Source organism: Bos grunniens, chromosome 8, assembly GCF_055505025.1.
Source record: "Bos grunniens cultivar Pamir isolate PY7600 chromosome 8, Bosgru_T2T1.0, whole genome shotgun sequence".
Taxonomy (NCBI): Eukaryota; Metazoa; Chordata; class Mammalia; order Artiodactyla; family Bovidae; genus Bos; species Bos grunniens.
The window spans coordinates 25,500,527-25,515,636 of NC_141172.1; the positions used below are offsets into that span (position 1 = coordinate 25,500,527).

The window sequence follows — 15,110 nt, forward strand, 5'->3', positions numbered from 1 at the left end:
TACTTCCATCTGGATTGTATTTTTACTTCCCTTCCATCCATTGCAAAATTGCTTTCTCTTACCAGTTTAAAATCTGCTCAGCTCTTCTCTAAGCACTTCCAAATTGTGCAAAAGTCTTTAAATACTCCAATGTTAAAAACATTAGAAGCTTAAAAATGTTTTACTCTATTTGCATCAGTTGAACAATGGTCCTTGGCTATCACTGGTCAAGGTAAGTAAAAACACTGTACCATACAAAATAAGCATTCAACAAATATTAAATGAATTTATAAAAGTTTATGTCAGCCTCCTTAAACTTCTTGAAATATCATGAGCTAGGAATTATCTCAATATTTGATCATATTTTCAAAATAAGAGTACTTTCTTAGATGTATATCCCAACTTAAAGTCACTATATTTTTCAACATTTCAATATGATTTATTGTAAGCAGTCAGCAATAGTGTTAGAGTGAAACAAGTTATTTCATTCCAGTCTTATTAGATCTAGCTTTCCAGTCTTTATTAAGGAGTCTTGATCTGTGTTAGCTAACTATAAAAATTTTTGAGTTTCATTGAATCATAATGAAGTGATTAGATTTTCAGTAGGATTTTAGATTACTGTGATGAAGGTTATAATTGGCTCTTCAAGCACCATCGAGTCACCCCTACAATCATAGTTTCTTGGAGAAATGTCTTTTCTAACAGCTTAAATCATTTTTATTAAGATATAACTTACATATTTTAAATTTCACTCAATGTATTTTTATTAAAAGCTTTTCTTCAAAAATGCTATAATTTACCCTTTTAATATAATGATAGGACTGAAAGAGTTAATTCAAATTGGATTTTAAATATCATAATTGAGAAGTCACATCACCAAAGTGGTACCAGCCTCCATCCCCCCACAAATATCAACAATTAGACATTCACAAACTAAAATAGCTCTGGAAGGGCTCAGGAGTCCACTTAAGAAATTTCAGCAACACCATGAAGCAAAAAAAGAGAGAATAACTCCATACAAAGAAAAGGAAGGACAGCTTCATTGTGCCTGCATCATCCCATCCCCCAGGGCAGCACTGCTCAGGGCCAGTGGAGAACTCCAGGGTTCAAGGGGCTCCCTCACTGGGAAAGGAAGAATGAGGTGAGCAACCAACTTCCCCAGTTTTTCACATCACAGCATGAAAGATCACTTCAGCTTCACCCTACCCCGAGACTGACAAAGTCAAGACATATAGGGACAGGCTGGAAAAATAAAGAACAGCCGGGGCTCCCAATATCAGCTACACAGCAGAAGCAGCTGTGGTTCACGGTAACCAACTCTGTGTAGGATCCCAACAGATTTCACCACTGAAGAAACCAATGCCTAGGATGGCTGTCACGGACCCCCTGCAGATTTCAACACTGTACTTCCCCCCACAGGATTCCACTGTCACAAATGCCACCTGACAGTCCCTCCCTGACCCTAACTGGACCCTGCAATCTGCACTGGAAGCCAGCTTAGCCTTTGCACTGCACAAGTGCAAGATGCCAGCCTACACCCCTGCAGTGACAGATGTGCATGCATTTGGAGCTAACCTCTTCAACTGCCAACGGTCTGCCACTGGCCTCTAATGATCTGCGAGTGCCTGTGGTGAGACTCTATGGCCACAGGACTGTATGTCAACCGCGAAGGCCCCCACGGCTGTGTGTGGGCCCAGACCTGGCCTTGTCTCCTCTCTCTGGCTTGCACTGCTGGGTTTAGCTGCAGTGAGCCCCTCCACCTGAGCACCTGTACACCAACACCCAACTCCTGTCACTGGCCTCCACTGTCATGTGGGACCATTAAGCAAAAACAAACAAACAAACAAAACTCAAAAAAATCTAACTTTGTAATTCAATGAATTAGAAAAAGAACAAAGTAAACCCAAAGTTAGTAGAGGAAGGAAATAACAAAGAGCAGAGTGGAAATAAATAGAGACAAAAAGAGAACAGAAAAGATCAGTGAAACTAAGAACTAGTTTTTAAGAGACAAACTAAATTTCTACCTACATTTGGAGCTAACCTCTTCAACTGAGGACCTCTTGCCAATGGTCTGCCTCTGGCCTCTAATGATCTAAATTCTATCTAAATTTCTATCTACATGGATAAATTTCTATCTACATTTACCAAGAAAAAGAGAGTACTCAAATTAAGAAAATTAGTATAGAGAGGTGGGATGGGGAGGAAGATGGGAGGAAGGCTCAAAAGGGAGGGGATATATGTATACCTATGGCTGATTCATGTTGAGGTTTGATAGAAAACAACAAAATTCTGTAAAGTAACTATCATTCCATTAAAACAAATAAATTTTAAAAGAGAAAATTAGAAACGAAAGAGAAGATATTACAACTGACATTACAGAAATACAAAGAATCATAAGAGGATACTATGAACAATTATATGCCAACAAATTGGACAACCTAGAAGAAATGGATAAATTCCTAGAATATACAATCTACCAAGACTGAATCACAAAGTAACAGAAAAACTGAACAGATCAATGAGTAAGGCGATTGAATCAGCAATCAAACACTTTCCAATAAAGAAAAGCCCATGACCTGATGGCTTCACTGGTGAATTCTACCTAAAACAAAATAATGTCAATTCTTCTAAAGCTCTTCCAAAGAATGTAAAAGGAAAGACCACTTTCAAACTCATTTTAAGAGGTCAGCATTAACCTGATACCAAAGACAGATAAGGACAGTACAAGAAAAGAAACCCATAGGCCAATACCCCTGATGAATATAGATGTAAAACCTCTGAACAAAATACTAACAAACTGAATTTAACAACACATTAAAAGGACCACACACCATGGTCAAGTGGGATTTATCCCTGGAATGCAAGAATAAGTCAACATACACAAATCAATAAATGTAATATACTACATTAAAAGAATGAAGATAAAAATCATACAATCATCTCAATAAATGCAAAAAAAGTACTGGACAAAATTTAACATTCTTTCATGATAAACTCCCCACAAACTGAGTATAGAAGGAACACATTGTACATAACAAAAGCCATATAATACAAAACCAAACTAACATCACACTCAACAATGAAAAGCTGAAAGCTTTCCATCCAAGATCAGAAACAAGAGAAAGGTGACCATCCTCACCACTTCTCTTCAACACAGAACTGGAAGTCCTAGCTGGAGCAATTAGGCAGTAAAAAGAAATAAAAAGCATCCAAATCAGAAAGAAAGAAGTAGCACTGTCTCTTTTTTCTCATGACATGATCTTTTATGTAGGATGTAGAAAATCCTAACAACTCCATCCAAAAAAGCTGTTACAATTAATCAACAAATTCAGTAAAGTTGTAGGATACAAAGTCACAGATAAAAATTAATTTGTTGTGTCTCTATACACTAACAATAAAACATGTGAAAAAGGAATAAAACAATCCCACTTACAGTAGCACCCAACAATAAAATTTTAGGGATAAATTTAACTAAGGAAGTGAAAGATCTATACTCCCAAAACTCTAAGACACTGATGAAAGAAACTAAAGAAGACATAAATAAATGAAATGATATCCTGCGCTTATTGATTGAAAGAGTGGATATTCTTAAAATGTTCATTCTACCTAAAGACATCGAGAGGTTCAATAAGACCTCTATCAAAGTTCCAATGCCATTTTTTTTCAGAAAAATAGAAAAAAAAATCCCCTAAATTTGGATGAAACTACAAATGACTGACTAGCCAAAGCAATCTTAGGAAAGCGCAAAGCTGGAGGCATCATACTTCCTAACTTTAAAGTATACATAAAACTCATACAAGTTGATCAGAGAAGGCAATGGCAACCCACTCCAGTACTCTTGTCTGGAAAAATCCCATGGACGGAGGAGCCTGGTAGGCTGCAGTCCATGGGGTCGATATGAGTTGGTCACGACTGAGTGACTTCACTTTCACTTTTCACTTTCCTGCATTGGAGAAGGAAATGGCAATACGCTCCAGTGTTCTTGCCTGGAGAATCCCAGGGATGGGGGAGCCTGGTGAGCTTCCGTCTATGGGGTCGCACAGAATCAGACACAACTGAAGCGACTTAGCAGTAGCAGCAGCAGTAGTAGCATACAACTTGATAACAAAACCAAAACATCCAATGTAGAAATGGAAATAGAATCTGAACAAATACTTTTCCAAAGAACACAAACAATGGCCAGCAAGTTCATGAGAAGGCGCTCAACCTTACTGATCATCAGAGAAATGCAAATCAAAACCACAAGGTATCGGCTCATGCCTGTTGGAATGGCTATTATCAAATAGATAAGAGAGAACAAATGCTGGCAAGATGTTGAGAAAAGGGAAACACTGTGCACTGTGGGTGAGACTGTAAATTGGTACAGCCACTACAGAAAACAGTGTAGAGGTTCCTCGGAAAATTAAAAATAACAACTACCAGCAATCCAACTTCTGAGTACATATTAAGAGGAAACAAAAACAGAACCTCAAAGAGATACATGCACTCTCATGGTCACTGCAGCATTATTTGCACTAATCAACACATGGAAACAACTTGTGTCCATCAATATATTAATGAGTAAGAAAATGTAGTAAATATGTGTGTGTGTGATTAAACACATACACAATGGAATATGATGACTCAGCCATAAAAAAGGAAATCCAGACATTTCTGACAACATGGATAGCCCAAGAGTACTATGCTAAGTGAAATAAACCAGACAGAACAATACAAATACTGGATGATATCGCTTATATATATGGAATTTTAAAAAGGAAAACTCAGAAATAGAGAGTATAAAAGTGGTTGCCAGGAGCTGAGGGGAGGAGGAAATGAGATGTTGGTCAAATGGTACAAACTTCCAATCATAAGAAGAATAAGTTCCAGGGATTTAATGTATAACATAGTGATTATAGTTAACAATACTCAACTGTATACTTGGAATTTGCCATGACTAGATTTTAAATGTCCTTCCCATAACAATAACTACAAAATGGCAATTATGTGAGGTTAAGGATGTGTTAACTAACCTATTGTAGTAAACTTTTCATAATATATACATGTATCAAGTCATCATATTGTATATCTTAATCTTATAAAATGTCATATCTAATAAAGTTGAAAAATCATAATAAGAGTAGATCAGTACCAAAGTGTTAGTAACTGTACACATTAAAAATAAAATTATAATGCTTTAAAAATATTCTTACTAAAGAATCAAGAAATTTATATGCCCTAATCATCTTACTAAATCTTAACAAGCAAGTACATATTGATAATTAAATGATTTAAGCTTCTGCATAAATGTTGTTCTTTGGCTGGTATTTATTTATCAGCTAACAAAAGCCACTGAGAAGATGGAACTGACCATATGATTCTCACATACAAGCACGTTAACAAGCCCATTATCAGGCCTCAGTCAAACTGAGCAAATACTTCTAGAAATTTCCCTTGTGTGTTTTATTCAGTTATTAGGAGAATTCAAAGCTTCAACTCTGCCACATACATCCAACCCAGATGCTCAAAGCACTTGATTTTACTCCAGGGTAAAATTCCATATTCAAGACTAGATCTAGAACAGATGGCCACCCCACCTCTGCTATAATCTAGTTGTGCCCTATGCATAAATGAAAAAAAAAAACAAAAAACTAAAAGGAACACAGATTCCACAGCAGGGCCAGAACAAACATTATTACTATTAATACTACTAATAATAGTAATACTGTGTATTTTGTGTACCTGTTACCCTATTAAGTTCTGCACAGAATGAGTCCCATTGATCATAATGTTCCATGTAGGAACTATGTACATTCTCTGACTATGCTCAACATTCTTTAAGTATGCTCATTAGGAGCGTGCATAGCTCTTGCCTTCACAGAGGTTTCAATCTGAGCAGTGATTACGTGCCCAGTACTATTCCTGAAGCAGATATAAAGTCAGTTTCTCAAGAATTTAGCGAGCTCTATTATGTGCCAGTTGTTTTTGTTGTTTTGTTGCTAAGTCGTGTCTGACTCTTCGTGACCCAGTGAACTGTGGCCCAACAGGCCCTAGTCCTGTTTCCATGGGATTTCCCAGGCAAGAATACTGGAGGGGGTTGCCATTTCCTTCTCCAGGGGATCATCCCAACTCAGGGGTCAAATTTGCATCTCCAACAAAGGAGACAGCATAATGGCAAAAGACTTGTTTGCTAGCTACAATACAGGGCAGAATAAAGGCACTAAACAGGAGTGTAAACAACTCATGCTGCTGCTGCTGCTAAGTCACTTCAGTCGGGTCAGACTACGTGCGATCCCATAGACGGCAGCCCACCAGGCTCCCCCGTCCCTGGGATTCTCCTGGCAAGAACACTGGAGTGGGTTGCCATTTCCATCTCCAATGCATGAAAGTGAAAAGTGAAAGTGAAGTCGCTCAGTCGTGTCCGACCCTCAGTGACCCCATGGACTGCAGCCTACCAGGCTCTTCCGTCCACAGGATTTTCCAGGCAGGAGTACTGGAGTGCGGTGCCATCGCCTTCTCCGAAACAACTCATAGTGGCATTAAAAAGAGAGGAGCAATCCCCAGGTTCCCAGGCCTCAGTGCCTTGTTATCTCTGAAACCGAACTGTTCCGCCTACATTTTCCCAGAATAGTTAAGGGAGGAATACTGGCTGACCACGTGGGGGCAGAAGTACAGACCAGAGGTCTAAACACTCCTTATAAAGACTTTGAAACAAAACCTGGTATTCTCCCTTCCCCCACCACCCTTAGCTTTGGTGGTTCCTTGTACTGCTGCTGCTGCTAAGTCGGTTCAGTCGTGTCCGACTCTGTGCAACCCCATAGACGGCAGCCCACCAGGCTCCCCCGTCCCTGGGATTCTCCAGGCAAGAACACTGGAGTGGGTTGCCATTTCCTTCTCCAATGCATGAAAGTGAAAAGTGAAAGGGAAGTCGCTCAGTCCTGTCTGACTCTTAGCGACCCCATGGACCGCAGCCAACCAGGCTCCTCTGTCCATGGGATTTTCCAGGCAAAAGTACTGGAGTAGGGTGCCAGTTCCTTGTACAGCCAATGCCTAAGTCTTTCTGGAATTATTCAGTGGTCAGATAATTTCTAGATGGTACACCCTTTGTAGATACTCTAGTTTGTCTTCATTTTGTCCTGCCAGATCATTTACCATTCCTTTACCCATTCCATGCCTGATAAGTTATGGGGCCCAGGTGCAATGTCTCTTAACGTCAATGATCATGGATCAAGCTTCTGGTTGTTCTTGCTTGTGTGATTTTTAAAAGGAAGTGGAATGGAAAGAACTCAATTTTTTGGTCTTAAAACCTGTCTTGCTTATGTGATTACCACAATTCCATAACTAAATTGACACTGGAAAAAGAATATTAAAAACATAGTGGACATTTTTAAACTCAAGCTATGAAAATGAATCTTTCATAGAGAAAATTTGAATAGTGTGGTGGGTAGGGTACGGGAAGATGCTTTGTGGTTTGGGAAAGAAAGCAGAAAGGAACTTCAAGAACACCCCAGATCATCTGAAATAGGCCACTGCCCACTGTGCCTGAATTAAAGCACCAGTTAGTAAAGAATTCAAACCTTCACAAATATGGTGAACTCTTCTACTTTCTCACTGGCTAGTAGCAATTTCTTCTGTGCACCTTCTAGGGCCTGCTCACTTTGCATTGCTAATCCTTGAAGATGCTTAGATGCTGCTGTTTCAATCTCTGCCATGGCAGATTCAGTCTCATTTATTTTTGACAGGAGGAAAGTAAGCTTGACATCCTGCAAAAGACCAGTAATCATAGAATAAAAATATATTTTTTAAACAGATTTGGAAGTTAGAGATGTAAGATAAAGAAAGGGTTTCATTACTCTCTTTATATCTTGTATTTATTTTCATTTGAGTAAAACTTTATTTTCAATGACTATCTTGAGCACATATTATCACATATTTATCATCAAAATCAATTTATTCTTTTAAAAATTATAAATCATTAAAGACATGGAAGGTATTTTGGACTAAAAGATTTCATATATCAAATGGAAGTATTTAATTAGTTTATAAGTTTGCTACTAAGTCACTTCAGTCGTGTCCGACTCTGTGCGACCCCATAGCCGGCAGCCCACCAGGCTTCCCCATCCCTGGGATTCTCCAGGCAAGAACACTGTAGTGGGTTGCCATTCCCTTCTCCAATGCATGAAAGTGAAAAGTGAAAGTGAAGTCACTCAGTCGTGTCCGACTCTTAGCAACCCGATGGACTGAAGCCTACCAGGCTCCTCCATCCATAGGATTTTCCAGGCAAGAGTAGTGGAGTGGGGTGCCATTGCCTTCTCCAGATTAAAAGTTTAGGTGGACCTAAAACTTTATATCTACTTGTATAAATACCAGTTCTTAACAACAGTTTTCATTTATTATAAATCATCAAGATAAACAAAATCTGCTTCTCTAATACAGCATTACCTTTAATAATAAACAAATTCTTAGTGTTTATGTAGAGATATAAATGTTCTTTGCAGTTATCTGAAACTTTTAAGTAACTCATAGTTTTGGGGAGAAATAGAAATAAAAATAAAAAAGAGATTGTTACAGTCCACCTCTAAACTAAAATGTCCTAAACCATACCTTTTTTTCTAACTCCTCTTTAGTTTGCTGATACATCTCTTCATACTGAGACTTCTCTTTAACAGCAACGTTAAGTCTTTGCTTTAGTGAATCAATTGATACTTTCTTGTTGGAACACTCCTCAGTTAATGTCTTCACCTACAATAAATGCACAAAGGTGGAGATGTATGGGGAGAGTAACATGGAAACTTACATTACCATATGTAAAATAGATAGCCAATGGGAATTTGCTGTGTGTCTCAGGAAACTCAAACAGGGGCTCTGTATCAACCTAGAGGGGTAGGAGGGGGAGGGAGATGGGAGGTAGGTTCAAAAGGGAGAGGATATATATATGTTACCTATGGCTGATTCATGTTAAGGTTTTTGACAGAAAACAACAGAATTCTGTAAAGCAATTATCCTTCAATTAAAAAATAAATAAAAAAATTTTAAAAGCACAAAGGTAAATATTATTGGTAAAGGCAGTCAAGTTCTACACTGTATTTGTTTTAACAGAAACTAAATGAATGCATGAATAAGTCATTTCATTTATTTTCTCATAAGTGATATCAAATTCAAGTATAAGATTTGTGTAACTCATACAGCACTGCGAGCACTAACTAACCTTACTGAAATCAGTAGTGAGTGAGACTAACAATACATAAGTCATAACAGCACCCAAAACTGCGCAAAAAGCATGAATATTGCTATGTGTAGACTTCTACCTAATAATACAAGATTATTTTTAATTACGTTTCCTTTAATTACTAACCTGAACTTTCTCAAGCAAGAGATGGTTGGTTTTGATTCTTTAATAAGCCAAGTCATAGAAAACTTCAATTTGTATTCTCCAATATAACATGTACTTTTTAGGATAAAATTAAATAAGTAATACAACATATTTATTGTGCATTTCAAAGTATAGCAGAAGACTCCAAAGGAGACATACCAATAGCTAATAAATATATGAAATGATTCTCAACATGACTCATTATTAGAGAAATGTAAATCAAAACTACAATGAGATATCACCTCACACTGGTCAGAATGGCCATCATCAAAAACTTCAGAAACAGTAAGTGCTGGAGAGGGTTTGGAGAAAAGGGAACACTCTTTCACTGTCGTTGGGAATATAAATTGATACAGTCACTATGGAAGATAGTATGGAGATTCCTTAAAAGACTAGGAATAAACTACCATATGACCCAGCAATACCACTTCTAGGCGCACACACTGAGGAAACCAAAACTGAAAAAGATCCATATACCTCAGTGTTTACTGCAGCACTATTTACAATAGCTAGGATATGGAAGCAACCTAGATGTCCATTCACAGATGAACGGATAAAGAAGCTGTGGTAATATATGCAATGGAATACTACTCAGCCATAAAAAGAAATGCATTTGAGTCAGTTATAATACGGTGGATGAACCTAAAGCCCATTATACAGAGTGAAGTTAAGTGAGAAATAGAAAAATAAATAGTATATTAACATATATACATGGAATCTAGAAAGATGGTACTGATGAACCTATTTGCAGGGCAGCAATGGAGATGCAGACATGGAGGACAGACTTACGGACATGGGCCAGGAGGAGAAAGGAGAGAGTGGGATGAATGGAGAGAGTTGCATGGAAGCATATACCCCACCATATGTAAAACAGATAGCTAGTGGAAATTTGCTGTATGACTCAGGGAACTCAAACTGGGGCTCTGTAACAACCTAGAGGGGCGGGAAAGCGTGGGAGCTGGGAGGAAGGTTCAAAAGGGAGTAGACATATGGACACCTATGGCTAATTCATGTTAAGGCATGGCAGAAACCAAACCAATATTGTAAAGCAATTATCCTTTAATTAAAAATAAATACATGTTTAAAAAAATGCTAAAAAACAGCAGAAGAAAACATTTTTTCAGTTTAATACTATTAAAGATAAATGAATTCTTATACAAACATTGTATACTTCAAATGATTATTGAAGTTAAAATGAATAAAATTTAAAAGACAGCATTGAAAAAAACCTATATGAAGTAATTATAATTTGTGTGGGTATGTGGAGGAGAAAGATAAAGAAAATCTATATACATGTTCTTACTCATGTAAAATTTTCTCTCTTCCATTTGAGCATTACTTACATTTTTTTATCTCCAACAAGGAAAATAAGGGAGATGTTCTCTCTGGAGTGGATGACATTTTGTGAATGCCAAAGCACAAGCTGCTTTATGATTTCTGTAAATAGCAGCTTTTAAAATTTTTTAAACAAAAAATATCTCTTAGTCAGCAAACTGCTGATTTTACTTTGGGGTCAGATAGTGTACAACTATTTTAAATATGACTCTTTTCTTAAGTACACTGAATTAAACGTGTACAAGGAAATACTTTAAATCAATTGTGGTGAGTACACTTTTTGAAGAACTGATAGTTATTAGCATATTTTTTCATTTAAAACACATTCTTAATTCTATCATTATAAATAGTAGTTTTAAAGAAAATGCTGAACATAATAGATTTTGAATCTCAAAAATATTACAAATTTTTTAAAATTAAAATGAACTTCTCATGGTATATGTACAATATAAAACAAATGAATGGCTATAATATGTGTAGGATTTTGTCTTGAATTTTAAAACAAAAAATGTACTTTCAGAGCAAATGATGTAATTATGTAACAACACAGGTATATTTTATGAATATTTACTATACATTTTGTTAAGATTGAATATTGAATTTAAGAAAGTAAAGACAAAGGGAAGTGATCTGTTTTTTTTAGTGTCAGTGAACATAAAAATTGATACCTTTTTTTCAAGATTTTCTAGCATTTCATTAATACTCTCATTACTTTCCAAATTTACTTTCTGTCGAAATTTCAAGTCCTCTATCAAATGTCTTTTCATGGTTATATCTCTCTCCATTCGAGACATCCTTGAAAGGGAAAAAAAGGCATCTTATCAAGAGTGATAGAAAATATTTCAATAGTGATAATATCTTACATATTACCCATATTATATCTACCGTAAATTTTTAAATGCTATCTGATTAACTGCAAATTAATAAAATATTTGCTTGGGATAAAATATTGCTGTTAGTATTTTGAGTAAAATATTAAAATCTATAATCCAGCTGTGACTTGGTAAATGCAGTATTTTATATAAACATATGCATTAAAAAAAAGAACTGAGAAAGCTTAATAAAATTTTTTGAAAACTTAAAATTATATTTATATTCCACTCATGCTTCCAAGAAAAATACAAGTAATATTTAGAGATTATCAAAATCATAACACTGATTGTTTCTGATAAGAATTCTATACTTTAATAAAGAAGTATAAAATTTGATAATATCATAAAGACACTGAAGTGACTTATATCATATAAAGACATATCAGTGATTGAACTGACATATCAGTTTAGCTTAAGGTGATAATGCTAAGTATAAAATGATAAATGTAATAACCACTATTACTAGAACAACAATAACTAGCATTTAATGAATGTTTACTATGTACCAGTCACTGTTATAAGTGCTTTACATGTATTTCAATTCTAAGAACTTTATGAGTTAATTCTATTAACTTGAGATCCAGAGCTGGCAGGTAAAGAAGACAGGATTCAAAGAATGTTGTCTAAAGTCCTCAATGGTAAACAGTAAGAAAGACTAACTCAATCTATCAACAAGCTTCAAGACATTCTGCTTAAAAAAAATTAAACAATTTTCTTATCTAACAGTTTTATCTACTAAAGTCAAAGTGAAAAGGAATTTGCTCAGTCATGTCTGACTCTTTGGGACCCCAGGGACTGTAGCCCAACCAGGCTCCTCTGTCCATGGGGATTTTCCAAGCAAGAATACTGGAGTGGGTTGCCATTTCCTTTTCCAAGGGATCTTCCCAACCCAAGGAATGAACCGGGGTCCCACACTGCAGGAAGATGCTTTACCATTTGAGCCACCAGGGAAATTCCTTATCTACTAAGGTCACTTTTAAGTAAGTGATCTCTAATTATGAATGACTAGACTTCTTTCAAAACACATCACTTCTAAGCTCTAGATATCCATAAAAGATACAGAAAGTAAACAATTTTGATTCTGTGAGATAGAACATTTTAAACTCCTTTTTTAGTATAAATACACAAAGTATAATATTTCATAATTCTTCAGTTGTTTTAAATACAAACAAAACTCTTCATCTTTGCTTTACAAGCTTAGGTAATAACTCCAATATAAATCAATATATATATATACATATATATACGTACATATTTTTAGTCAAATAATTCCTACATTCTAAAGTTTTCTGTTCATGGTGTTTAGGCCATTAACTGATATTTATTCAAAATTAAAACGTTGACTCTAAGAAGGAAAATCTAACTTTAAACATTTTTACTCTAATTAATAAAAGTAGTAACTATCTTGCCATCAACTATACTATATATAATATTCTTTAAACCTTCATCTTATTTAGTTTCAAACATAAACTAAGAAAGGAAAACAATTTTAACATGTTGGTATTGTTTCTTGGGGTGAAGTGGTTAACAAAGTTAATTGCCACTAGGTGGCACCAAATACAATGGATAAAAATATAAAGCACCTACTTTTCATGCATTTCCTTTATGTGTTCTTCTTTTGCTAGGAGTTCAAATTTCAGAGACTTCAAGTTTGAAGATTGTTTAGTGAGTTCATTAGTTGCATTCTAGATTAAAAATACATATAAATTTAAATATACCTTGCAATCTTGTTCTAAGGCAGCATAAATATAAATGTCATTCTCATGAAGTAATAAAAATGCAAAAATTATGGTTACAATTAAAATGAACATTTAAACACTTGAAAATGTTCATTTTGTATGTTCTAATAGAAATACCAGGGCACACGAAAATTTTTATATAACATGTCAAAATAATAGAAGAACACACTCATATAATAATTGCAAAGATATTGCAAATATATATTTATAGGAAATATAGATTTTACAGAATTTAAATGTGTATTACTAAGTATTTTTATGGTTTAATAAGATCACCTAAAACTAATTCTGGATTTACCAATAATCAGACTAAATACAGTCAGAAATACTTTGCTGCACCTCCCACCAAGAGGATGGAATGGAGTCCATCTCCCAACCTTCTTAATCTGATCCTGCCTGTAATTTGCTTTGACAGAAAATATCTGGCATAAATGACATTGTGCAAATATCAGATCCAGGCTTTAAATTGTTGTAGCTTGCACCTTTGCCCTCTTGTAATGCTGCTCTGGGATCGCCTACCAACAAATACAGAGGAAAGGCCATTTGGAAGAATACTGAAGTACCCCAGATGAAGCCAACAGACCAATCATCAGCCTGTGAGTGAGGCTCTCTTGGAACTTCCAGCCCAGGTAAATCCTTGGTTTAGAAGAATGCAGGTGTGTGAGGCAACTCAGCAAACAGCCCAAAAGAATTACCTAGTGAACCCTGCTGCTGCTACTGCTGCTAAGTCACTTCAGTCATGTCCGACTCTGTGCGACCCCAGAGACGGCAGCCCACCAGGCTCCTCCGTCCCTGGGGTTCTCCAGGCAAGAATACTGGAGTGGGTTGCCATTTCCTTCTCCAAACCTAGTGAACCCACTGGATCATAAATTGCTGTTGTTTTAAATTGCTACATTTTGGATAATTTGTTAGACAATAACAAATAACTGATAGAGAATCTCAGGAATACTAAATACTTTCTTCCTTGAACCTATATTGTTGCTGTTTAGTTGCTAAGTCCTGCCCAACTCTCTTTGTGACTCCATGGACTGCAGCCCACCCAGGCTCCTCTGTCCATGGGATTTCCCAGGTAAGAATACTGGGGTGTGCTGCTATTCTCTTCTCCAGGGGATCTTCCTGACCCAGGGATCAAACCCATGTCTCCTGCATTGGCAGGTGGATTCTTTACCACGAAGCAACTCGGGAAGTATTTATATATAATTATTAGTTTTTCAAAGCAGAACAGCATTGTGGAATTTGTTGTTTGCACAGCTTAGGGGCCAGAGGTAGTAACTAGAGTGCCAGGGATCCCTTGTTTTCAATTTTGACTCAAGTTCCAGGAAAACATGTACCCTAAGATATTATTTAGTGGTTTTGATATTTTGGATTTTTACCTAAGATAGTGTTGACAGAAATTTATTCATGTGTTAAATTTAAAAAGTATTAAACTAATATAAATATAATAAAAGTAATAATTTAATAATCTTAAATTCTTTCTGGAATGACTGTTCATTCATTTAGAAATAATAATTCAAGATTACATTAACAAATTAAAGTGAAAGTGAACGTCGCTCAGTTGTGTCTGACTCTTTGTGACCCCATGAACTATACAGTTCATGGAATTCTCCAGGCCAGAATACTAGAGTGTGTAGACCATTCCCTTCTTCAAGGAATCTTTCCAACCCAAGGATTGAACCCAGGTCTCCCACATTTCAGGCAGATTATCTTTACCAGCTGAGCCACCAGGGAAGCCCCCACATTAAGCAATAGTGATATTTTAATATAATAATATTATAAATATTATCACTACATTAATTGGTATATTACTATGTCTAATTTATTACTACTATATCA

General features: G+C 36.0%; 1 protein-coding gene across 24 annotated transcripts in view; it reads right to left on the minus strand.

The window, feature by feature from the left end:
- The window catches only part of CNTLN (centlein), a 363,772-nt gene that overhangs the window by 25,547 nt on the left and 323,115 nt on the right, over positions 1-15,110 (minus strand). For all 24 annotated transcript variants that reach the window (XM_086415000.1, XM_086414981.1, XM_086414999.1 and 21 more), the window contains 4 exons: positions 13,126-13,223; positions 11,335-11,461; positions 8,563-8,700; positions 7,536-7,721 (listed from right to left, as the gene is read on the minus strand). In XM_086415000.1, coding sequence (XP_086271126.1) covers positions 7,536-7,721; positions 8,563-8,700; positions 11,335-11,461; positions 13,126-13,223 — 549 coding nt within the window. The remainder of the gene's footprint in view (positions 1-7,535; positions 7,722-8,562; positions 8,701-11,334; positions 11,462-13,125; positions 13,224-15,110) is intronic.